Source organism: Poecilia latipinna, unplaced genomic scaffold (assembly GCF_001443285.1).
Source record: "Poecilia latipinna isolate Pla-1442-1.1 unplaced genomic scaffold, P_latipinna-1.0 Scaffold88, whole genome shotgun sequence".
Taxonomy (NCBI): domain Eukaryota; kingdom Metazoa; phylum Chordata; class Actinopteri; order Cyprinodontiformes; family Poeciliidae; genus Poecilia; species Poecilia latipinna.
In genome coordinates, this window is record NW_015112704.1 from 326,025 (window position 1) to 352,555 (window position 26,531).

Below are 26,531 nucleotides of genomic sequence, written 5' to 3' on the forward strand. Positions count from 1 at the left end.
TGCCCTTCCCTCTCAGAACGGTGGTGAAGGTCAGCAGCGTGACCGCCTCACCGCCCGCCACGTCCACACCCAGGAAGCACGGCGAAACCAAGGCGGACCTGCAGATCTGTCCCAATACGGCGGTGAGTCGATGAACTTCCTCCAACTTCTGCTGCAGCCGAATGTTCTGGACTCCAGATTCCCTCAGGTTTCTGGTTTCTGTTTCACATTCGAACAGAACGTCCATCCGCCTCTGCAGCCTCGCGTCCCCTCAAGGCTCGCTATTGATTCAGTTTGTGTTCTGACTCCGGCTACTCTACAAAAACATTGCCCGCTTATTTTCCTATCTGCTGTTATCACCGTCCTCGGCTGATTGAGGTACCTCAACGGGGAGCAGAAAAGTTTCAGACTCGTGTTAGGCTTCTCTAATCGTACGGAACCTAAAGCCTTTCCACCCATTGAACCATTTCACGTTTTTGTCACGTTAAAGCAACAAGATCTAACAACCTTTATTGGAATTTTATCAAACTACCAATACAAAGTGCCATATAGTAAAAGGTAATTGTTTCAGCATAGCACATTTTCAGCAACAAGGCAGTTCAAAGTGCTTTACATAAATCAGAAGGAAATACAAACAAAACAGCAAAACTAATAGTAAGACAACAAGGTAAAAGTATAAAACTTCATATTGATTCAAAGTTTTAGTTAAGACTCTAAGTGGGATGATTAGGGATGGACTTTTACTAGGCCATTCTAATATGTTAATGATTTAAGCCGTTGGGGTCATCGTGCAGTTGGAAGGTAAAAAGTTTCATTTTGGTGGAACGTGACCAGATTAATTTTTTCCACATGCCTTGTAGCAAAACTGTCCAATAGTTATGTAACTGACCAACAGGGAGACGTCTGATGGCGGGTAGCTGCTTATTTAGGGGTGCCCGAATAAAGGGGACTGAATACAAACCTGTTGAAGATTGTAGAGAAGTTTCAGAGCCTGTTTCGACGCATTTCTGGGTCCAGGGAACGACGGTGAAAAGGTTGAAGCAGAGTGAGTCAGCAGCGGTAACAAAAGGAGCTGAGTGAGCCGATGAGAGGGGCCGACGGGTCCGCGGCATAATGTGGGAAATTTAATCCAGATGATGCCGAGTCTCGATAAGGCAGAGGGAGCCATTTACCGCCGCCTCTCCGCTCCACAAAAGGGCCATTTAAAACCGTCCTATCTGCTCCCCACAGAATGCAACAAAAGAGCCACATTTCATGACCCACAAGCGCCGCAGCAGCCCAATTAGAGCCAGAAAGAAAAAAAAAAACAAAAATTGCTTCTCTGGCAAAGAAACAATGTGAAGAGTCAGAAACGAACGGCTCTCAATGAGGCTTTTCAAAACTTTACGTTGTTCTGAGGGTTTCTGTGACCAACATGGAGCATTTGTTCGTTTTTTCAGACCCTGATAATAAGTCAGAAGATCAGCCTGAAGGCTGAGAAGGAGGACGGACACCTTGCAGACTCCAGCTGTCAGGATCACATGATGGGTAAGATTATCATGGAAAAATCGCCCTCGAGTTATCGATGAGCAACTACGTCTTCATTTCCTTTCTCAAAATGTTTGTTTTTTTACTGATTTTCTTCTCGTTCTTTCCGTTTCCATCATTTTGTCCTAAAATGGAGCTTTTGATAATAAAATGTTATTTTCCATTTCTGTTTCACTCCTCTGCTGGGCGCCTCTGATCCTTTCTGACCGCTTGCTCTCTTCACACTGAGATTTTTCTCTCTGAAAGTCAGAAGCTTTGTGCCTGACCCAGAAGCCAGGATGAGGTTTCTGTGACAGAACATTGAGGTTTTGCAGGATTTATTTACACCAATTTAGGTAACATTAATCCTTAAAGACAAATTTCTTAATAAATCTTCTGTTTTCCAGGTTTGTTCCAATACCATTTTGCTCATTTTACCTTCTTACATTTAATGTTTGGTCTCGTTTTATTTAAGTAATGAGACGCTGACATAACATCTAAACATCTCAGGAAATTAATTCAATTCTCATAATTATTATTATTTAGAAAAACTAAGCAGAAAAACTGCAATAACGACTAGCAATATGACAAAATGGATCCTTGGATGAAAATGTTTAAAGAGGGGAAAAATACATACATATGCACATAAAATAATACATAGGTACCATTTAAAACAAATGATTAAAATCACGACAAAAGATATAATCAAAAGGATGCATAAATATAGATGAATAACTGCCCTGATAAAAAAAACATATGTGATTAAATAAGCAAACATAATTATTAAGTGATTGAAAACACAACTAAAAAAATCTTATATATACATACAAGTAATAATTTAACAAAGGAATGAATGTATAATATAAAATGATTGAAGAAACAAAAACATAAGTAAAGAAATGCTTAAATAGATTCATAAATAATGGATAGATTATTTAATCATAAAAATATATAAATACATATTTTCCTATGAAAGATAATGTTATTGTTACAAAAAGAAGATGTAGCTGACTTTGTTGCTGCAGTTGTGTCTCAGATGGAGCAGCTAATGCTGCTAATGTCTCCTCTGGTGTTTTTACTTCCTGTGGCTCATTCATATTGGAATAGAGTTTATTTAACGTCTAAACCCAAAGTTTCTAGTTTATTATGTAACAAAACAGCAGTTTTCTGGTTTTGCTCCATCTTCTTGTTATGGTTTGTTTTGGTAGCAGAATCAGTTTGTGGCAGTTCTCCTGTCCGCCATGCTGCCGTCCTCTAACGGGTTGGCATCTTCGCTTTCTGCCTGCTCAGCCTTTCCCAGTCAGTCTGAATTAGAAGTGGCTGCTCAGCTGCACGCGGCGCCACTTCTACCCGACGGCAGGTAAACACATCAGTCATGAAAACGGTGTACGCTCCGGCCGCCTCGTGAATCCGTGCCGGGGTCGGAACTTGCTTCCTCAGAGTCGCTCGGTAATCGTGTAGAAGAACTTTTTGCTCCAGGTGGTTTTCTCTCATAAAGGGACAATAAAACAAGCCCGACTCTTTCAAAACCCTGCCAGGTGTGGAGCAGCGAGGCTAAGTGAGCGCAGAACTTGGGCTTTAAAGCGTGACACGAGGATGGGCCGCGGCGTGCAGATACCCGCAGCCTGCAGCCGGCCTGCTGAAGTGATAGGGAGCTCATGAAAACTAGATTAGGTCCAGTTGTTTCTGGCCGCTGGCTGAAATTACTGTGGACCTTGTTATAGCTGGGATATAGAGGGCATTTTGAACTGCCAGGCTTGGCATTCAATTACCCAGCTGGGTAATCTATGGCTCCCTGTTTCACTCTGCAGCTCATGGCTGCATTAGCTGGCTGAACGCCGCGCATTCAGAGCAGCATTCCTGCTAAACTCCGCATCATGTCACGCTGGAGGAACAGAATGACCAGAAAGACAGAATAACGCAGATAACATCCTGCATTTTAATTGGTTGAAGGCTCCAGGGGGCCATTGATTCAAAAAGTACCCCTGCTTGACGGATAGAGACTCTCTACTGACCCCTACATCTTACAAAGAGAACTGTTTGTAAGATGTTTAGCGTCCACGCTAACAGGGAGTCGGTTTGTCTGAAGTTTTTCAGCCAATCACTATAAAACTCCACCGAACCAATGACTTGTAGAAGAGTCAATCATAGTGCAGAGGGCGCCCCTGGTGGCAGCTCAGTGTTTCTGTAGAACGTGACTTTAAAATATCTAAAGTATCCCAAAGATAATAATACATCATAAGAAGCTGGAAGACATAGCCTCAATGCTAGCTGGCATGTTATTGGTTGGCGCTGGCAAAGCAGCCAATCCAGAAAGTGGGAATTATTTTCCTTAGCAGTGATTGGCTGAGCCCCCTAAAACATTGGACGTTAGCTTTAGCGGTAGCACTAAGACTGTTTCTTAGTTTAAGCTATGTCTGGTGTTTAAACTGTTAAAATATAATCTGTTCAGAGATTAGCTAGTATTAGCTATAGCATGGGCAGCTGTGACCCTTGACCTTGGTATTGGTGGGAGTATTTTGAGGACCAGTTACTGTAAGTTAAAGACTCCTTCTCATTGTAGTATGAACAGAGCTGGACGCTTCATCACTGACTGGATGAAGGTTAGCATTAGCATCCGGTCATCCCTCTAGCATCCCTCTGATATTAGCCCGTCTGGCTAACCGGCTAACCTGTCCTCATGCTGTACTGTTCTCTGCCTCTCTCTCCGACTCGCCCGCCACAGACTCCCTGTTCTCCCCCCCTCCTTTCCGCTGCATGTAGCTCCGAGCCGCCCCCCGTCTTGTTGTTGTGTCACACTCCTCTCCCTGTCCCTCTAGGCTCCGGCTGTCAGATGCGCACCCTGGACAGCGGCATTGGCACCTTCCCCCTCCCCGATTCAGTCTCCAGGGCCGCCGGCCGCCATGTCCCCAGGTCCGAGTCCAGCCCGGACCGGGTGACCTCCGACCCCTCGCAGCCCCATGTCAAAGTGCCTTCCCTCCCCAAAGTGCAGCCACACCCCTCCACCGGCAGCATGGCCCACTCCATGTCTGACCCTGGTGGCAGAATGGGCCAGGACACCCAGAGCCGTCTGCCCAAACCCTCGACCTCAGGTCAGTCACCGAGCCTTCAGCCAGGAGAGACGTGATGGTTGTTCTGGACAAGAACCACATTACAGAACCCTGAATAGACCCAGAACCCAGACTAGACTTGTTAATCCTGCTAGCTGAGAGTATTCTTTCCATGCATTTAAAATTGAAGACTTAAAATGTCTTAAATTCATCTTTAAAAAGTATTTTGGCCTTAAATCCATTAATCCCAGGTCTTAAATTTTACCAGGGCTATTTAATCTTATATATTGCGTGTAGTTTACTTTCTGTCAGGCAAAAGTTTGAGTCACCTCACACATCTTCATTGCTTTCTGTGACTCACTGCTAACACACTGTTGCTAGCTAGCTAGCTTTTTTGCGACTGTTGTGGTAAGTGTAGTTTTCTGGCCAGTTGACTGTACAAAGTTTGTACATTTCTTTGTAGGTTTGGCTCTTAAATTTCCTCCATGGTCTTCTTATGAAGTCTTTAGACCAGTTTTTATTTGCTGGTGTGTTTCTTATGAACTGTTTGCTTCCAGACGCCATCCGGACCAAGAGGCTGAGTCTGTTCGCCCAGCGCAGCAGCAGCGACCAGGACAGGAAGAGGACAGCAGAGCATGACTCAACGGTGAGTCTGTTTCTGCTGCATCTGGAACAAAGCATGCTGGGAGGAAAAAAAAACCTGCTTTAAAAACACTGGTCTATGTGGCATCCGCCGTGATGGCAGCATGGTGATGTGGGAATCTCTTTTTGATGTTTGTCGTCATATCCAGGACGGAGTCCAGATGGTGAGGACATTCTCAGGGAGCGACATGGAGACGGAGCCGGACAGAACCGGCACCACGGTAACCAGGAGGCCCGTCTCCGGTAATATTCCCCCCCACCGTAACCCCCTTGGCTCTGTGTTGCCATCTAGAGGTTAACCCGGTCCTGTCCATCCTCACAGTGGAGCAGAGCGAAGACACTCTAAAGACATCCCTGTCCATCATGGACTACTACCAGCACGAGATGCTGTCCCAGCTGGACTCCCTGGACGGGTCAGGCCAGGACCGGATCAGCGTGAGTACAGGACCACGCCCCCACACCCCTCACTTTGTTTACACTCCAAGGTTCTGCGCTCTAGGAATTGTTGGCCGATTCTCATGAAAAAAAAACAAAAAAAACAGCTGTCCTAATTGCTTTCGATCGCCTGGGCTGCGGGTGTCGGCGGGTATTTGCCTACCAGTATTTAACGCAGCTGAATGACAAACGAGGAGCAGGGAGCATGAAATGGCCTCCAACGCTCGGCTCCCCCACACCGACACCAAACCTGACACAAAAATCCATACGCTGCCAGAAAAAAGCTCAGACTCAACACAACCCCGATAGAAAAGCAGTTTGTGTTTGAGAAGCCGAGGGAACGCAGCTGGATTTATGGCCTCCAGATGCCTTTTCAAGTGGAATCTGATCCAGGGATTAAACTAAATAAAACACGAGCTCATTATGTGTTCATTTGAGAAATATTCAACAGATGTACGATCTGTTAGGAAACATTAAAATTCAGCAGCTCACTCCTGGGAGTCTGAGGTCTAACTGACGACAAATAGCTGGATATTTAGAAAAATTAAATTCTTAAAACTCTTCATGCAATCAGGTTCAGCTAACTTTGTGAAGTCAATATGTTTCCTTCTGGTTGCCTGATGTTTTTCATTTAACTATGATTAATTTCAGTTCAGAGAGAAAGACGTTGCCATCCTCACTGTTTATGAGAATTTTTTTTCTCTCACTTTGAAAGATATTTATCTTTTCTGAAAATATTCTGTACATTTTTAGCTTGCTTTATGAAAGTGTATTATCTATGAGAAGAGAACATGAAGTTCAGGAAGGAATGGAGAGCAGCAGGAAAAAGTAATGAGTATCCATCATGTCTTCCAGCAGCCTTAGCCTATGGCAGCGATAGCTAGTAGCACAGAGGAGAATGATGGGGATTCAAAGCAAGAACAGTTTATTAAAATGTTACAGTAGTTAAATAATTTGGAGAAAAACTTGATTTATTCTTTAAAAGTAATAAAAGAGTAATTATGGAGCAATAATGCTGGAGTAGTATAAAAAATGTAATATAAGTTCAATAACAAGGTATAGGAAATGACTTGCAATACTAGTGTAATAACTCTGCTATAAATATACAGTAAAATTGTAGTAATTAGTAAGTGTGTAACAACAGCTACATAACAGTAGACTGGCAGTGGAGTTAGCTGCTTTTAGTTTTCCGTTTCCTTTTCTCAGCTAACAGGAAGCTGAGAACAGCTAACAGGAAGTTGAGAACAGCTAACAGGAAGTTGAGAGAAGCTAACAGAAAATTGAGAACAGCTAACAGGAAGCTGAGAGAAGCTAACAGGAAGTTGAGAGAAGCTAACAGAAAATTGAGAGCAGCTAATAGGAAGTTAAAAGCAGCTGACAGGAAGTTGAAAGAAGCTAGCAGTAGGGTAAATAACAGAGCTGCTCTCAGCTGTGAGTTGTGGAGTTAAAGAGCATCCAGTTCTGTGCTGCTACTTTGTGGAAGTATGGATTTATCTGAGCTTAGCTCTGTTAGCTAACGTATGAGCTAACTTATTTATCTGACCGCTCTGTTAGCAACAGAACTACTAAGAGCTGCGGCGTCCGCCCCATCCTCTCACCAGTCTGAGCTTTAATTAGCTGTGGTGAGCTGCCAGGTTGCTCTCATTATGCTCGGCTGGTGCCTTCAAAGTTTTCTCCGAGTGAGTAAAGGAATCCCTCGTTGCGATAACAGTTTTGTTAGAAGCGGTGTAGAGCTGCTGATATTTCTGGCATTAGCCTAATTCCCAGACTGTGAATGAAGCCTGATGATGGATGACTACTGCTGAACTCATTTACCCTACATTATTCTTTGGGAAAAGACGATACATCCCACTGTCGCCCCGTCCTCACCCCGGCCGGCCGCCTCCCTACCTGCGGCGGCCACCTCCCATCGCTGGGCTGCTGACTCCAGAGATGGCGGCGTGGATCGGGTCCGGGGGAAGTTGGGCGGCTGTGTCGGAGCGACTGTGATTTAAGCGCCTTTAATAACCTTTCACAAACACTCAGGAGAGTGATGTAAAGCTCAGCAGCTCCCATCAGGGCCCTCACAGCCCACGCTGGCCTCCCATTCATCATCCTGACAACACCTGACAGCCCTGCTAACGGCGGCCCCCGCCTCCTTCTCCGCATGGCCTTGCAGTCTCTCTTTCTCCCACATGTCTTCCCTTGTCTCACTTTCACTTTTGCCTCTCTCTATTTTGCTTCCTTAGTTTTCCTTCTTACCTGACTTCTGCTCTAAACAGATTTGGCTTTCCCCTTCATTTTTCTTGCTAAAGTCTCCAACTCTTCTGCCGATATCCATACGTTATGGGCCTGACGGGGACAGATGGAACGTGAGGAGAAAAGCCCAGTGTTCCTGATGTCGTGGAGATTCTTGAGCTAGCTTGCATCGTCTCGGTATGCACGGCGTCTCCCTCGGAGCGCGGTAGCTTGTTAGCTCCAGAAATGATTGCGCGGCAAAAGGAAAAGCAACATTTCAGTCGACAAGCAGGCGGGACGGAGTCCGGAGCCAGGATACGGGGTAAATGAAATTATATTTGTGCGCAAATAAATTCCAGCAGCAGAAATATTCAGACGCCATCTGTCGCTGTCAGGAAGCCCATAACGTCCCGCTCAATCACGCTGGCCTGTAATCAACAGGGATGCCTGTTTTTTAGTCTTCCACTTTATTCAGAAAGCTTAAACATGAAGTCATATTTGTCCACACTCTGTCATAGAAGGTATTATTTTTAATTTAAAAAAAAGTGTTGTCATGTATTTAAGTTCGGAGGACAGAGGAAATGGATTGTTCCACGTCAGATTTCAGGAATTGCTTCGAGTTTTTTTCCTCTGGCGCTTTTATGGTCTCACACTTGTCTTCTTGATTTACACTGATGATAGTGGCCGTCTGATAGCGGCTAGCTGCTAGCATAAATCAAGAAGATGAGTGAGACCTTTAAAGCGCCAGAGGAAAACCTGGAAGCAAAGCCTGAAATCTGACATGGAACAATCCATTTCCTCTGCCCTCCCAACTAAACACATGAAAACACTTTTTTATTAAATATTATGCTAGCGGTTAGTTGCTAGCCGCTATCGCTTAGCCACTAGCTTCTTTCTGTTAGCGGCTAGCTGCTGGTGCCTCACCATTTATTTTAACACACCATAAACTGAAAACCAATCCTGTCATGAATGCTGTGGCTTCTTTTCAGTTTTTCCTCATTCTTTGTTCCTCGTTGGCCAAGTGTGAACACTTAACAGGTTTAGTAAAAGTGTGAAATTTCCTTTAAAAATTCTCAGTAAATTCTGACCTGAAAATAAAAGCCAACTCTTTCCCTGGTGATCGTTATAAGTGTTATTGGCAGCACTGTGATGTTGTCAGTTTTTAAAAGTCTGTGAATTATGGTCTGCGTGCGTCAAACACTTTGGTAACTGCAGGTTTTATTATAAGAAACCACTTAGTTTAAAAGGTTGCTCTTTAGACATAATAGGCAATGTTTTTGTCTAACTGAAAACTGCATTTTAATCTATATTTTAAATCTGCTGGCAGAATAAACTACAAACTGACAGACTGCAGAGACTTAAGTTGTATATATCCTGTTTGTATGGAATATATAACTTAATACAAGAAAAAAACTGTTATGAAAGGTTTTGTATTTCTGCTTTTTTGGTATTTAAAGCTAACAGGCATTATTAAGAAATGATGTATTTTTCACTATGTGGTTGCAGTTCTCTTTATTACCATGGTAACGCACAGGAACTATGAATTTACTGTGAGGTGGGGAGGGGGGGGAAGCTTGAAAGTTGTTTAAATTTGGCTTTGGAGATGTTGCAAATGGTTGCCAGAGTAACTGATTGGAGAAGACAGGAGTGTATTTAAGAGCTTCGCTTAAAGAAAGCGACGGTTCTGCTGATATGTGGGGCGAATGACGAGCATCCAGACCCGACAGAACCAGAGGATCGGACCTCTGAAGCAGAAAACACCGGCGCTCTAAACGGAGGAAATGTGTTCCTCAGGTTACAATAAAAGCCTCTCACTGAGCTTGTGTCACTGAATTCAAGTTAAGAGATCCCATTACTGACATGTGATGCAGAACCGATTGGTGGTGTGTGTGTGTGCGTGTGTGTGTGTGTGTGTGTGTGTGTGTGTCAGTTCACCTGGCTCCAGCCGGGTTGTTACCTGCAGCTGCGGCTGCTTCACAGCTCCGCATTTAGAGGCTTCAATCAGCTGCTAAATTACCTTCCTGTGGAATCAAATCCAATTAGAGATCGCACAAACACTTCTCTTCCTCTCGCTGTTCACCCAGAGAGCTTAAAGAGTTATTTTAGAAAGAATCGATCCCATCACATCACCGGCTCCTTTCTCTCCCCTTGGCTGAAATGTGGAAAAGCAGAAGTCCTGCGAGGTGTGATGTGTGGGAGCTGAACTGCCTGTAATTTAAACTCCACACCTACAAAAACCTTCAGCTTAAACCCTCCTCTTCTTTTTCCAAACAATCAATATGACTTAATAACGTTTAAGTTTCCTCTTTTTTGTAAAATGCTTAACGTTAGGCGCAGAGAAAATTTCTCTTCTTTGTTGTTGGTAGAAGGAGTTTTCTAAATTACCTGCAAAACTCTTTTGGAGCTCCAAATTTATTCCATTTTAATGCTTAAAGTTTTGCTCCTGCTGCTTTTTGGTATAAGTTAGAATAAAATAAATATCTAATGTAACATTTAAAAACGGCACCGTGCCTTGTTTGATGATGATATTTCACTTTCTGGAAAGTTTCCAACGCCCGGCAGCAACTAGCTTCTTCAGTCCCACAAACAAAAAACCGAGGAATATGAATAAAACAACACCAACAAAAAAAGGGATCCAAGCTCTGATTATTATAATAAATAAATCTGCCTTTTTACTGAGAATCTTAGCAAAAACCAACAAAGATGTGTCAGAGCAAGAACCACAGAAAATGATTTAAAGTTCTTTTCTTGATTCAGTTAAACAAAACCGTTAAAATGCCAAAAAAGGTAAATAAATTAAATCATAAAAGATATTTTTTTATGCTTTTCTAATAAGAAATCCAACAAACCCCACTTTATTCACATGTCAGCAGTTGTGGATTTTGTAAAATATTCCTAAAGAAATTAATCTTGGGAAGCTGAAATACTGTGACTCTGCCATTTGACACTATTGGGTAGTATTTACAAGGCAACCAATCACAGAAAGCCATTTATGTCCCATTTCTCTGATTGGCCCTCAGTAGAGAAGATAATGAAGACTGTAGATGTTAGCTTCTGTGGCAGCGCTAAGATGTTTTCCACTGTTAGAATTAAGGCATATTTGGTGTCTGAACTGCTAGAAATGTTTTTAGATATTTTCAAGTGACAGCCAGGGTTCCACTGTATTTGGGAACAATGTCAAAACCCACAGAGAAAAGCTTCAGCAGCCTGTTTGACCTGCTGACTCACTTTCTGGAGTCCATCTAACTCATTTGGCAACTCGACCTCTCCCAGGTTCTCCAGAACCAGTCAGACCGTGACGACATTGTCCAGAAACCAGTCTTCTCCTGGTTTCTGGCCTTGCTGATCGGTGTGTTCTGTACAGCTTAGATATCTCGTGTAAGGAGGAAAAGGTTTGAAATTGTCTCTTAAGAGGTTGTTTTTTGAAGAGACAGGAAGTTGTAAGGTGTACATTAAATCCTTTTGTTTTGAATTCAGACTGAAGAAACACCTCCAGCGTCCATTAAAAACACTAGAAACTTAGAATCGCTCTCCCGGCTCGGTGAGCCTTATTACTGAAGCAGCCGTCTTGGTGCCTTGACGTCTCTCCACCCTGCAGCTAAATGCTAAGTGGTCTAAGGCAGCGCCTTCCCTGGCGGCTCGTCTTGTCGCCTGCAGCTCGCCCTCTCTGCTGGAGTAGCTGCTTGGACGGCTGCTGTTATCTCCCCGGCTGGAGGAAACGAGCCGCTCCTCTGTGGATGTTGTTTAGCTCGTCTCTGGAGAGGTGAGGCTGAGGGCTAGCTTGTTAAAGAGCCATTTGAGACGCATTAGGACAGCTGTTTTCAGGGTTTATGTGTTGTTTTGTTGCACCTCCGTCGACATACAGAGGCTCTTCCTCTGTAGCTGCTGAGTCTAATCGCTACCAAGGTGCCTATAAGCACTCGTAGTGGAGAAAGTAGCGGTCCACATTAAGAAGGGACGGATCGCCCTGACCGTAAAACCCACAGACACTCGCTCATCTAATCACTAATGGCCTCCAGATAAGACTGCTGCTGCTAATTGAAGTGGAGCGCCAGTTTCTGTCTAATCTGTTGGATGGGCGACATTTAACAATAAAAGCCAACGTGGTTATGGTAACTGGGAGAGCTGGGAGGCCGACACCCAAGATGTTCATCAGCTGCTGGAGCTCAATTACAATCTCTCTGATTGCTTTGCTGGTCAAGAGGAGGAGTGAAGTCGGCGCTTGGTGTACGTTATTCCAGGATGTGCGCAGCGTGTTGGGTTCATGTCTGCTCTTTGTTCCCCTGCAGAAGGAGCTGTCGGTGGAGAAGCTGCCCGTCGAGCCGAGCCGTCCGGCCTCTCTCCACATCTCCCTGGAGTCCCTGAACAAGCTGAATCACGGCGGCGTCGCCCCAGACCCCAACCTCAGAGCCGACGGCGACGCAGGCAACAACAGCTGCAACGGCAGTGAGCGTCTACCGCCGTCTGGCTTTGCCATCAGGCCGGGGCCGGACCACTCCCTCAGCGACTCGCTGTATGACAGCTTCTCTTCCTGCACCAGCCAGGGTTCCAACGGCGTCTGAGGAGCTGCTTTACCGCTGGATGTGTGGCCCTGTATTGACCTTTCACTTCACCCTTTAACTCTAGTGTCAGTGGATCAATGACTTGGATGTTGAAGGGTACAGACAGCCCATTAGACCTGTTTTTAGGTTTCCATGCCTGGTGGCTACAAGACAATGAGAACTATTGTCTCTTCTCTTGACTCAGTCAACGCGGTGGTTTCTAGAACCCAGTGGTACGGATGATCTCAACATCCTCAGAAATCTCTTGATCTTTATGTGATTCAATACCATCATGTGTGGTGAGGATGTCTCCTGGTTTGAGAGGACCGCCCACCTCTCATCAGGTCCAACCAGACCAGGAAAAGTTAGTCCAACTAACCTAAATTTAAAGACGGTTGTCAAAAACAAATTAACTGTCATTAAATAGCAAAGCAGTGCAATCTAAAGTGTTGAGCCAGGCAAAATATTTTGGCAGTTAAGGATATTTTCATGATAAGAAACTTATAATGTATTATTATTTTCTCTCAACTGATAATTGGTTGTTTTGTGGGTCAGAAGATAAAGTTTTTCAGCACTGTTACTCTTTGATTTTCACAAGACACCAAAACAGAGGTTAGAAAGTAGGGGTCAGGATGCTGCTGTAGGTCAATCCCTTTTGTTGTGGTTTGGGGATATTTAGGAATCTTAGAAACTGATGTTTTGTTAGTCAGAGACTGAAGCCTTTGAGATTTCCAGTCTTGGAGAATCACAAAACAGTTTCTGCAGTGAAGAAACGTATCAGTGAAACCTTGGTGAGGCGCTAATGGCACCATTCTTCACTGGTAGATCCAGACCTTGCTGTGGGTTTGAACCTCTTGACTAAATCTCTATTATTTTTCCAAAAGACTTTAGCAGCCTCACCCACAAAGTGACCCATTAGATTTTCCATACAACCAAAGCACTTAGAAGATCCGTCAACATAGACTCAACCCAATCCAGAACCCTGATTAGTAGAGAAACATGTTACCAAATTGTCCTGACTGACATAAACATTATTTACACCCAGATTTATGGTTTATACTTCTGGGTTGAGGAAGATCTCTCTATAACTGCTTCTGTTGAGTTCCAACAATTGGTCATAAGGACAAGGTTCTCATTAGCCAGTGTACTGGATGTCCAACATATGTTCTACTGATTGCAGTTTTAAGGAGATGCAATCTCTTTTAATAAACCAGGTTTGGGTATAGACTAAAGGCAGGGTCTCAGATCTTGGTTACATCTTGGTAACATCATGGTTGGGTCTTGGTGAGATCGTGATTAGGTCTTAGTTGGATCTTGTTTGGGTCTTTGTTAGATCTTCATTGGGTTTTGGCTAGGTCCTGATTGGGTCTTTGTTAGATTTTGATTGGGTCTTGGTTGGGTTAATCTTTCATCCACCACACATCCGGAGGACCATTTGTCCTCCTAAATGTTGAAGACAAGAGATATCTACGCTGACGTGGGTTTGAATACTTCCTGATGTGAGTTTAGTTTTTGGTACATCAGTCCTCCGACTGTTTGATTTCTTTTGCTGTCGGTAACTCAGGGAACTTTCTGGACTCACAAAGATTGTAAATTAAAGCGTCTTTCCTCCCATATGAGAAACTTTTGATCGTCTCGATGAGTTCAGGTTTCAGAACCGGTCTCTCTCCCATGTAGCATCACTGCAAACCTTTCTACTGTCCTCAGTTTCTCCTCGTGTCTGTATATTATGTTGTACATAAAATCACTATAAGTTAATATCAGAAGGGGCATTGCTGATTGATATGTGACTAAAGCATTTTGTAAAGAAAAGCTGTACATTTTTGCCAATCATTCGACTAACTTTTCCAGTCGTCCTGTCTGAAAACGGCGCGGATCGTTTTCTGATCTTTTAAAGAATAAAAGTCTTTATTTTGAATCAATAAATGCAAAAAACACTTTAGGTGTAATTATGCCAAATTGTTGTCTGGAATCTGACAAGCTGGTGCTAATAATCAACATAGTTTGGATTTTTTTTTTTTTTTTTTTTTTTTTTATGGAACTGTAATTATTGTAAGAAGAGAGTGTGAAGGGGAGGGTTGTGTATTTTTCTAGCTGTCCAGTATTTATACCCAGGTTTTGTAGTGTGACCGTCATGCTTCACCTCTTTCCTTACATGTTTCTTTGTAAAGAGAACTGGTTACCAGCAGTGTTACTTTGGTAATTATTGTTATTATTAATATTATTATTATTATTATTGCTGTGTGCAATTTTTGTCTGTTACTCTAGACTTTAAGGCTATATTTTATGTAACTATTTCCTAAATAAATATGAGAAATTATTTCCTATTTCAAATGGAGCCGCTGGCTGTTTATTGATGTGAAAATTGTAGGTTTTGGTTTTCATCGTTGTTGCCCCCCCTCCCCACCCTGGTGGGGGGTAGAGGGGGTAATAATCACAGCGTCGCAGTCTGTTGGCGACGGATCAACGCCGCCCTGTCCCCTGATGGGTAATTACAGGCACAGGGCCGGACGCAGCTAGCTTACTCACGCCTGGCTGGGTCCGGCTCAGTGCTGCTATTGATCACCGAGCGGACGGCGAGGAGCGAGGGGGGGAGCGAGGGGGGCTCATTATGCTGAAAATGGAGGTTAATTTGTGCTGAGTCGATGATGTTTCTATTATTTTAGGGGATGAGGGAAGAGAAAGCGCTGAAATAACGAGGTGGAAATGCAGTTTAGATGACAGGCGGCTTTCATGGAAGAGGTTAATTAGATAGATTAAAAAAAGTTATCAACCTTTGCGGGATCACTTGCTGTTCTGGGTAATTGTGTTTGCTCACAACACTTTTTGATCACTATCCAAACTTTACTCATGTTTGCTCTGATTTGTTTCTTGTTTTTTTTTTTTTTTGTTCCTAATATTTTTTTGGCTTAATCTTTAAGTTTGGATAATTAGGAAGAAGAGTGTTGGACGTTCAGGTGTAACAGCAGCGAAGTGACATGGAGGTTCTCTCTGGAAGAATTTCTGCTCTTAGTTTTCTACTTTCACACAGCTGTTATGTGTAACCATGGCAACAAGGTTTTTTTGTTGTTTTTAACTTACTGATTAGCACCGTAATACCGGAACTGAAGAGAGGAGGAAGTTCAAAGCATCTCCAGAGATTTAAAGAGAAGCAGCAAAAGCAAAGGAGGTGGATTAGCAGAGCTAGCTAGCTACCTAGCTAGCAGTTGATGATGTCATCTGGACGTGTTGCTGTAGAATATCGTCTCTGGATACCAAGCTGTTAGCGTGTCACGATGGTCAGGAACAGTCTTCAGTCAGAGGCCTCAAATCAGTGAAGTCTGCATGATCAGAAGTTTTTCTTCTTTTGTCTATCGGACCACAACTTTTTATGCTAAACATGCTAGCTTTGCTGTTGCCATGGATGCCACCAATTGCCTGGTAAACAACGATGCAACCTAGTCCAACTTGAAGAGGGAGTTTCTGAGTTTTAAGTCTAGGAAAGTGACGGGATTGCCTCAGGAAGTTGAAAATTCCAACTTGGAAAGTTGGAGGACTCTGACTGTAAATCAATTCCCCGTTTGAGAAACAGAAGGTTAAACATTTGTGTCACAACAGAACATCTCTCTGCTGCACTTCCTGAAAATAAAGGAGACATTTTGCACTTTGCATGCGCACCGATGTGTGATTTCTCTTTCATAAACCTGTACAGCACTGTAAGGCAGCTAATCTGGTTCTGTTAGGTTTAATACAACTAGATCTCATAGACGTTCTGAATAATGGTGCGATTCATCGGCCATATTGGTTGTTTTAAAGCTGGAGTTGGTGAGTTGTACCCAGAAAATGGCGGCAAAATCAACTGAAAAAGTCGGAAACCTCAAGATCCGATCTCAACATCTGTCTGTGATCCAGTCATACTGCGGGTAAGACACTGAGTGCTCATGACCTCCCAATAGAGTCCCACTTCTTTAAAAAAAAAAAAAAAAAAAAGTGGCACCAGATTAGATCAAATAAAAACTTTCAAGACTTTTCTTTCCGGCAACATTTAGCAAATGAATCAAGACAGAATTTACCTCCAGATTAAAAGCTGATACTTTAGTGAAAAATAAAACAGATTTCTAATAATTAGGATAATGTGATCTTTGTGTGAAGGGAGAGAGGAACGTGGTCACGTGGTGCGCTGGATGCTGCTGTGCTCCAGCTTCTTCCTCTCCAGTCGCTCTGAGCGCAACAACCTGTGCGGAACTCCGTCCCTCCCTCCTCCACCTCATCCCTCCATCATCCCTCCATCTGCCCCAGAGGGGGAGAGGATGAGCCGGCGGACCGACCCCTGCTCCTGCCGCTGATTCCCTCCCGCTCTCATGGTTCTCCTCCGGGCTGCAGGCAGAGGATGCGGCTGCTCGTTTTCGCCACTTTACTGGGACTCTTCCTGGACGCAGGTGGGTCAGCTGGACGCAACAGGAGAAGGAACGCGCTCACACACACACACACACACAACAAGCTGCATCTGAAATGCTGGGGAAACCGTTTGATTTTAAGCGCGCGGTAAATACACTTTAGTGGAAAATATAGCAAAAAAAAAAAAAAAGAAGAAGAAAAAGTGCGCTTTGGCGCAAGATCGTGCGCACTAATCCATTCTCTGCTGATTCTGAAAATTGATTTTAATTTTTTGTTGTTGCTTGGATTTAAATGCTCAACTTGTGTGTGGAAAAGTTGCAAAAGTGTCCTTTGTTTTTTTCTCTCTCTGAATTTACACATTTCTCCACATTTGCGCAGATTTAAGAAAAACATTTTTTTAGCGGTTTCTTCTTAGCGAATGGTTGTGATGAATCGAGCTGGATTTCAGCTCCTGCTGAGTTTCCACTAATGTCTTGTGGCTCCCCGCTGCTGTGATTAAACAGCACTAACTGAACCCGTCAGCTGAGCTTAACGTGACATGATTCCGTCTGCGGCGGGATTTCATCTCCAGAGTTGTTGAGTTTATTTTATTTTTCCCAGATTGCGGCTGAAATGTGTTTTCCGAGGCGCCAGGTTTCCTCCTGCAGCCGCCTTGCCCTTTCTGCAGGTTCAGTGTGCAGAGCCGACCCAACGGGGAGGTTTCCAGGGCAATAAGAAAAGCTCAGCTGGTGGAGTTAAAAGCCTGGAAAAGAAGAGGGCAGAAGCCACAGATGATGGTTTATTTTTTATTTTATTTTATGTTATTTTATCCGTTTTGTTCTGTAAATGCTCCTTTAATCAAACGCGTTTCCTCAGAGCCGCCGCCGCGGTGTTCTCTGGAAATGTGCGCTTTTCTGTGGCTCCAGGTGCAAATTTGTTTCCAAGCGCAGGCTGGAAAAAACAGCAGCAGCTTAAAAAATAGATGCGTTTGTACCTGCGTTTGAGCCCAGCTATGTGCAAAACCTGGGCTCTGTGCGGAAGTCCAACTAAACACTAAGAAAAAATAAGAAGGTAAAAAAATAGTCGTTTTGATCAGAAACAGATGAAAATTAAACTGTAAAATGAGTCGATTTATTCACTGTGGAAGGAAACGATGCAGATTTTTCATTTAGTTGATTCCGGTTCTGATTTTTTTTTTCATCTTCATTCAACCTGATCTGATAATATTTAAATTCAGAGCTGTAATTGCTACCATAACACTTTATATATTCATTTATCTGTATATAGATAAAATTTAAGTTATGGTTCATTTTAAATATTTGGGGAAAATGTGGAGTTAAAGTGGAATCCTGAATGATTTTGTTTGTTTAGAATTTTATTAGAAATATTGTTATGCAATTTAAAAAAAACACTGTTCTGACCCCAAAGGGGAATTGTTTAATGGACAGAAAGGATCTCTTGCAGTCTGTGTTGCAGCAAATTTGAAGAAGCCTCTGACCGAAGACTCTGTTTTTCTAAGACAGTCTGGTGAAGAGGAAGGTCAGGTTGTCGGTATTGAACCCATCTTGGTTTGTAATGAGAGAAACATGAGACTTTGCTTATATTTCTGCCTCGTGTTTCAGATCTCCTTCATTTCTCCCAAAGGCCATGGTGGCCATCTTTAGTTTTTTCCTGCTGAATGATGTGATGAGCTGCAGCTTATTGATGTGATGAAGAAGCAAAAAAGCAGACGAGATGCGTCCCAGTGAGCGAGATTAAATAATCAATATTGCAAATGAAAATGTTGTCGTGTCGAGGCAGAAGGATCTCCTGTAGCAGTCTTTATTACAGCGTTGCTGTAGAAGCCTCTGTTGCTGTGTAATGGAATGATGGGGAGTCGTTTGTCATATTTTACGTTTCATGAAGAATCCTTTTTGTTTCTTTTGTTGAAGCTGCTGCATAATTAATCATAAACAGATTAATTATGCAGCCAATTATTATGAATTAGCTGACATGGTGCCTTCACTGACCAGGAAAAACCCCCAAATAGTTTTAAAACTCTCTTTACAACTTTTATAAAACATCAATTCTTCTTATTATTGCATTTCTCATAAATGCTAATCAAAACATTTCATTATACGCCAACTAACCTTTGGATTTATATTCGAATCTTTATAAATATATATGCTATGTTATTATTATCTATGACAAACACCCAGCTCTTTTCCTTCAACGCCTAGCAGTCTTCTAAAGATCACCATAGAAACATTATATTTTACAACATTTCTTCATTTTTAATAAATGCCATTCGGTCCCCCTGACACAAAAACACATTTTTGAATGAATTTTCTAACAATTGAATCCCTTAAGAGTCAGAATCAGGTTTACATAATTGTGGCTCAAATGAGGAATCTGGTTTTGTTTTTTTAATCCTCAGCATCTCAAAATATAACGTTTAAAAAGAAAATAAAATAAGGATGAAGGAGTGATGCTTTTATGTATCTGCAGCTATTTTTTTTTCCATAATGTGAAAGAATAACAGAAGGGTTGTTGTGACAGTTAAAAATGCTTATTGTGTGAATATTTTTTTTGCACTGTCACAATGATCCTTCTGAAAAGCAGATTTAGCAAGAAAAGTCTATTTTTCTGCTTAGTCATCATAAGTTTGTGAGAAAACTGTTTTTTTTTCTTTCTTCCATCCAATAAATATTAATTTACAAATCTGATTGGCATATAAAAATCTATAAATAATCTATAAATACCTTTGACTCGGAAACATCAAAACAGGAAATTCTGAGCAGATTTCAACCCCAAAGAATAAAATAAATACAAGTAATAATCTTGAATGGAACAAGCAATTCTTGTTCTATTTAATTTAAAAGGCACATTTAAGATTTAAAAGTGGACAAAATTCAAAAAGCAAACAAAAAAACAATGAAGAGTTTAAGCTGGAGAAGTAGAAGTCAATGCTACAAACTGTTTGGCTGTCAGCTTTTATTGAAGTTATTGGCTAGAATTTTTATAGAAAGATACATTAAAGTTAGTGTGAAGGTGGATTTAGTGCCCTTTCCATAATATCTGTGAGATTCAGGTCTGCTTCCTCTCTGCTTCCTGTCCGCTTCCTGTTTGTGTGTGACAGGTGACGGCCTCCAGATCCAGTGCTACCAGTGTGAGGGTGTCAACTACGACTGCTCCACTCCCGAGTTCATCGTTAACTGCACAGTCAACGTCCAGGACATGTGCCAGAAGGAGGTGCTGGTCAAACCTGACGGTACGACACCACTTACTAACTTAAACCCCCCCCATAAAACAACATGGCTAGGGTGCTAATCCCTCCTCTCTGGAGATTTAATTTGTGTTTTCTTCTATTCAGAGCTGAGGATGCAAATGGCAAAGTGTCCAATTAGAGCTGCTATCTTGTTCCGGCTGATCATGTGGGAACATGAGTCAGCATGGCAACTTACACGACCTCCAAACTCGGTTTCCTCTGAAGCCTGAGAACCAGGGAGACATTTTCTGCTGTTATGACATTTATTTTTTTTGATTGCGCGAAGCCAAACAAAGATAAACACCTCATTACATCTGCGTCGTATTCGCGCCTTGAGTTTTTTTTTTAAAAGGTAACATGAAAAGACAGAAATTATTTCCCTAAAGAAGCCAGCCGCCACCTCTCTCCTTTCTTCCCGTCTCAGATACATTCCTCATGTCTGACTTACCTGGCCCCTCCAGGAGGTCAACACAATCTCCTGTGATTTTCGCTGGAACCGACATTGTTATCTGTTATTTCTCTCCGCGGAGCTTCAAAGAAAGCTGATGTGTGTCCTCACAGCTTTACAGCAGTAGAAGCCTTTGCAGGCAACAAATACCAGTCAGTTCAATCTTTCAACTGGATAAATACATGTATCATTTCTCGCTGTGATATCTTTCTCAGCGCTTGTAAAGACTGTCATAAAACATCTGAAAATCTGCCATTTTATATGGAATAGGCTAGCATTAGCTTCCAGTGGTTCAAAGTTAAAAATCAAACCAAAGAAAATGAATAACAAGGCTTTTAATACTGTATTTCAAATGCTGAGAGACTTTTAGCTAAAAAAATAAACCAACCCAACAACAAAAAGAAAAAAACAAGGAGACAGTCTTACATTATGGACTCTACTAGCTAGCTTAGCCCTTAAGCTAATTCAGCTAAATATTGATTTAGCATTATGAAACCAGCTGAATTTGTTGAAATGCTAAAGGAACATGCTAAAAAATGTAAGTTGTTCAATAGCATGTGTATGTGAGGTTTCAAATGAGACAAACTGTTCATAAATTCAAACATAGTTAGCTTTATCGGATACTTTCAGAGCTGCTTGGGAACCATTAACTTCCCAAGCCATAATTATAGATTTACAAAACTCTAATTTAGCACAAAGCGGTGAAAGGTTGTGTTATGTCTTACCTGCCTGATAGTGTTCGAATTTATCTTAAATGAGAATGTTGAAGTCAGCTCTAGGTAGAAAATGTAGTTATTGAAAACTGAGCTTTTCCCTGCTGGTGTAAAATGTTCAACTTTAGCTCAAACAAATGCTGAAACCTCACAATTTAATGCACTGATGGGCTTTTAAAGTAGTTATATCTGTCTAAATGTAGTGTAAAAAGCATAAAAAATAGGCTAATTTCAACCAGTCTGATTGTCACATTTCTGAAACAAAATCTAGTTGAGCTGTCTCCATGATTAAAGGTTTAGCACTGGAAATAGTTTTCACATTACCTTAGCTTTGTTATTCTTTTGAGAGTACCACATATAGGGCTTATTTGATAAATTAACATTAGGTGTAAAGAACAAGTCCTGATGCTTCTGCTAAAAGGGGTTAATGAGAATCTGTACATTTCTTTGCAGATGATTTGCTGCTGTATCAACATGAACTTTTAGCTTTTGGCCACATTTAAGTATTTTAGCTGTTAGAAAAGTTGAGTTGTTAAAAATAACCAGTGAGACTTCACAACATATTTTTTTGCTTTTTGGAACTTTATTTAAAAGCAAATCCAAATAAATGTATTTCAGATAACAGAAGAATATGATAAAAATGTTTGGGTAAATATTTCATTTAGGTGTCTTTCCATGACTTTTATGTCTAAAACTAGATTAACCAAAAAAACATGATCAGATGTTATTAAATCATGACTTGGGCTTTGTTTAGACCGTATTCTCTACAGGGCTGCTTAGCTGGTCATTCTGTTTATTTATTGCAAAAACAAGTTGACAATTATTGCTGTTGGTGCAGCTAACGCAGCCCGCCTGCTGTAACATAACAGATGTTGCTAATATGGAAAAGTTGGACCTGATAACGGCCAGGCTGTCTGCCGTTTTTCTTTAAGCAGAAATATAGAGCCCACAGATAAATATCAGTTAATAAGATCAGCTGGAGGATCGATGTCTCCATAAGTCAAACAGAGCAATAAACTGCTGCGGCGTGCCAGAACAAAGCAAAGCAACCTGAGTAATCTGATTACATTAGAGGAAATGTTTCTGTTCAGGAGGCAGTAAAGTCGTCTCCCTCCTGCAGGAACCCACTACAGGAAGTCATGCGCGTCGTCGTCGGCCTGCCTCATCACCTCCTCCGGCTACCAGCAGTTCTGCACCGGCCGGCTCAACTCAGTGTGCATCAGCTGCTGCAGCACGCCGCTCTGCAACGGCGTCAAGAAGAAGCGGCCTGTCCTGTCGGCCGCCGCCTCCAGCAGGCGGGCCCTGCTCTTCCTCACACCGCCCATGCTGCTCCACCTGACGTAGACGGGCCTCTGACTGTCGCGTAGAACCACGCAGGGTAGACGTAACTCTTTTTCTGGTTTGTTGCTCACGAGAGCAAAAAAAATAAATGGAGCCTAATGTATCTCCTTGGTCATTTTGTGTTAATTATTAAGTATATAAATCACTGCATCAGCTCCTGTGAAGCACGGTGGTGACGGGGTGATGCTCGGGGCCTGTTGGATCCACAATCATGTTAGTGCTACCAGCTTTTGAATCAGATATCTAAAGAAAAAGTGGCTAAAAGCTTTGATCCCTAGAAACCCAGCCGCTGTTTCTGCTTCAGGAGGTAAGAAGAAAAGCACGGCGGTGGCAGGGTGGTGGTACGGGCTTGTTTTATATACCTGGGACTGTCCATCCAGGGTGGAACGAAGTTAGCTTGTGATTGTTTTCAAATCTGAATGCTGACGTTCTGTTCCAGTCCCAGGGTCTGACCGGTGAACAGGTTTGGACTCTGGTTCGCCAGTCGCCGGTGTCGCTTTTCGTGAAATGGAGTGTAATCGGCATAAACTTTGGATAATTTCAGGCTTTTATTTTATGCTCTGATGGTTTGAAACGGCCTGTGGAGTTCACTTTGTGTTAATATAGTCGTTGTTATTTCTCAGAATTACACTTTATTTATATTTACGTATGTATATTTACCCACTGCCAGGTGATATTTTATTCTTCTTTCATTGCAGGAAGTATAAAGGAACCAAAATGCATCTGTTTAAGTTGCTGTCTATTAATCTACAGTCACATAATCGAGTTAATTCTTTAAAAATAATTTAAAAAGAAAAATTTGTGGGGCATTTAGATGTCTAAGACATGAATTATTATTATTATTATTATTATTATTATTATTATTATTATTATTATTATTATTATTTTAACAACAGCACAGCATTACAACGAGTGAAAAACAAGAAATGCGCCTCACAGCTTCAAATTGAATGTTCTCTGGACTCCTTAAACTTTAAAAATATCAAATTCAAGAGGAACAATTTTAAAAAATAAGCATTTTCAATCTTTGTCATTATTTCCTCAATGCCTTCATTTCCACCTCACTCTGCAGGGTTTGAATGTGTTTGTGCTCAACGCGCCGTGGACAATAAAGTGTCAGATGTTATTTATTTATTTATTTGAGGCTGATTCGACAGTCTGTTTTTACAGTGCTCTAGTTATGGTAGAGGAGGGACGTCCATGGCTTCTCCTAAAGAGTCTTCTGTGAAGAGTAACGCTGTATTCTGCTGATATGTGGTTTCAATAAATGTTGCAGAAAAATCAGCTCTTAAATCGTGTTTGTGGCAAATCGGCAGAACGTCCTGGCATTTCTTCATGCTGATTCTTTTTCAACCCATTTATTGTATTTATCATCCTCTGTAACATTTGAGATAAACTTGATATTTGAATGTTCTTGATTAAGAAAGTAGCGTCTTGTGTGATCAACTTAATTCGCAATATTTGAGTGAAATGGAGGTGGAGCTTTGGGTATTTGAAGCAATTCCAAGATGGCTGATTACAGCTAACATGGTTCCAACACACACAAAGGAAATATACGACTAAAACTTTGATTTCACAAGAAAGTAAAACATTGAATTAGATGGAATCTAACAGACACCAACCCATCAAGGAGAATACATATAGACGGTGGATTCAGTGCAGTCCAGCTGTAGCGGTCTCAATCAGTAACAACTTCAACACCAATGACTGTAGTTGTGTTCAATGACTGGAAAACATTCTGACTTTGATTAAATTCATACCACTCCATTCACCAGCCTTGTAGTCTTATCCTGGTAATTAGCGCAGTTAGCATCAGAGGACAACGGTCTCCTGTAGACCTTTACTCTGACACTAGAAAAAAGTAAAAACATTTCCAGATGTTTCATAACAGACGGAGGTTAAAAGGTCCAAAATGAGAAACTTTCCTGTACCTTATTGATTCTTCCCTTTTATCTACTGAAAGTCTTGCTCTCTCTCGCTGTCCCACAGCCTGGAACGGCTTAAAATGGTGTGTTCACTGGAACAGGGTTCTGGAGTCACTCGACATTCTCTTGGTATATTTTTTGTTTTTCATAAATTTTGCAGCCCTACTGAAATGTAAAATGAAAACACACCCAGACAGAAACAGAACAATCAATCTGTTGGGAACCAAGACATTTAATCTATCAATCACCATTTCTTCCTTCCTGGTCTCTCTGGCTTCACCAGCTCTGATTCCTGCCGTTTCGGTTCTTCCACGTTGGAAACACCTTCCCACCTTCTTAGACTTGGAGAAGATCTACATAGATTACAGGTAACCTAACTTCTCTAAGGCTGTTGTTGAGAGCATCATCTCTTCTGCCGTCATCTGTTGGGGTAGCAGCATCAGAGCCAGTGACCTAAAATGACTCAACAACCTGATACAGAGGACTAGTTCTGTTCTGGGGATGACTGTGGAACCTCTGGAAATGATCCAAAGTAAAATAAAAAGAAACTATGGACAAACCTGACCATTCTCTTCATGAGACCATCTCGAGAAAACAAACTGTCTTCAGTCGGAGGCTTCTTCAGATTCAGTGCAGTATAGACTGCTACAGGAGATCTTTCCTCCCTACAGCCATCACCGTCTTCAATAACTCTTAAAAGAATCTAAACTAATGAGTTACAACAACATTTAATTTCTCTTCAGGATCAGTAAAGTACTTTTTGAATTTGAAATCATTTTGTTTCCCAGCATGTCTGGTTCAGGCTTGATGACTGACCGCTGCCTGTAATTACAGCCCTGATGATGGACACACAACAGAACCTCCTATTGGAATAACATGTTTCGTTTACCAAACCACTGAAGAACTTAGAACAGCGTGAACAGCATGATGGTTTAGCTATGGCTAAATAATGCAGGCGGTAGTTAGCGGCTGGCTGTGTGGAGGGCGTCCTGCCGACTGGATGACTGAGCATCATTAGGCCTGAACACGAAGGACGGCTGATGATCACAGCGGGAAAGTGCCGACTGCAGCTCTCCAGGGGCTAAGAAGCAGCAAAAGCAGCAGATTATTAAAAATAATAAGACCCTCCTCTGCCTGGTTCTAATGGCCGTCGAGCCAGGCCCTGACAGCGGTCATACTTCAGCTGATGAGGGACCTCTGTATACCCAGCAGGCCAGGCTGTGGCGGAAAGAGGGCCGAATTATTTGTTTGTGTGTGGGCGAGGATCAAAAACCTCCAGGGAGTCAATTACCCCTCCATCGTCCTGCTGGAGGAAGCGGCCCTCACTTCCTGTGAATCGTTGGGGCCGCCACCGCCTCCACCGCCGCCACCCCCGCTGCAAGGCCAGCTCTGGAGGAATTAGAAACTCGTTTAGCTGGATTAGGCTCCAGGCTGGATTTAGGGGCTCAAACACTAACCTTACTTTGGTAAATGGGGGAAATGGCGTTCTAGTTAAAGCAGCTCCATCACCGGCCTAGTCAAAGTAACTCCAAGGAGGGATAATTTACAAGCACCTGACCTGCAAAAATTCTGTGGAAAAATACAAAAACCTGCTACTCATAATGTTGTTTTTGTATTTCAGTAAATGTTTTTAGAATCTATTCTCATTCGGTTTGTTTAGTAGATTAATTGATTTAAACTCTTGGGGGGGCGGGGGATTCCTCGTTTTAGACATGATGGGAGCTCTGCTGCCCTCTGGTGGACAACATCCTGATGTTCAAAAGCATTCACCTGCTCATTTATTTTTTACCCCTCCTTACCCAGACAGTGAGTCAGCTGATCGGAGGTGGAAATGTTTTGATGTGGAGTCATGAGAGACAAGGTGAGTTGATGTTTAATGATGAAAACTAAATCTGGGTGGAACTGAAGTGTTTTATTCAGTTTATTCCAACCTTCCATACTTTTAATATACAATAAAAAATAATGTTTGCATGTAGACTTTCATAAAAACACACTGACTGTACCAAAAGTCCACAGTTAATCTACTTCTTCATCTGGTGCATTACTGCCACCTGCTGGTGGAAACAGGAGCCAGCAATAAAATCCCTTCACTCAAGCCTGAAATCTAGTTAACAGGAATTTTAGCTGGGAA

The 26,531-nt window shown here is 42.1% G+C and overlaps 2 protein-coding genes across 6 annotated transcripts in view; both read left to right on the forward strand.

Moving 5' to 3' along the window:
* LOC106940666 (nck-associated protein 5-like) overlaps positions 1-14,704 on the forward strand; it is a 138,620-nt gene extending 123,916 nt beyond the window's left edge. For 2 of the 5 annotated variants that reach the window (XM_015023469.1, XM_015023491.1), the window contains 7 exons: positions 17-122; positions 1,419-1,506; positions 4,305-4,577; positions 5,093-5,181; positions 5,327-5,420; positions 5,500-5,612; positions 12,119-14,704. In XM_015023469.1, coding sequence (XP_014878955.1) covers positions 17-122; positions 1,419-1,506; positions 4,305-4,577; positions 5,093-5,181; positions 5,327-5,420; positions 5,500-5,612; positions 12,119-12,391 — 1,036 coding nt within the window. In that variant the 3' untranslated portion in view covers positions 12,392-14,704. Of the gene's footprint in view, positions 1-16; positions 123-1,418; positions 1,507-4,210; positions 4,578-5,092; positions 5,182-5,326; positions 5,421-5,499; positions 5,613-12,118 lie in introns of those variants that run through there. The other 3 variants (XM_015023476.1, XM_015023484.1, XM_015023498.1) reach the window with 2 other exon arrangements.
* A 1,833-nt stretch (positions 14,705-16,537) lies between these two features.
* On the forward strand, positions 16,538-22,560 carry LOC106940700 (ly6/PLAUR domain-containing protein 1-like). Its single transcript, XM_015023505.1, has 3 exons — positions 16,538-16,788; positions 19,845-19,976; positions 22,255-22,560. Exons 1-3 carry the CDS (start codon positions 16,740-16,742, stop codon positions 22,476-22,478), a joined length of 405 nt encoding a protein of 134 aa, XP_014878991.1. The 5' UTR covers positions 16,538-16,739; the 3' UTR covers positions 22,479-22,560.
* Positions 22,561-26,531: the final 3,971 nt, after the last annotated feature.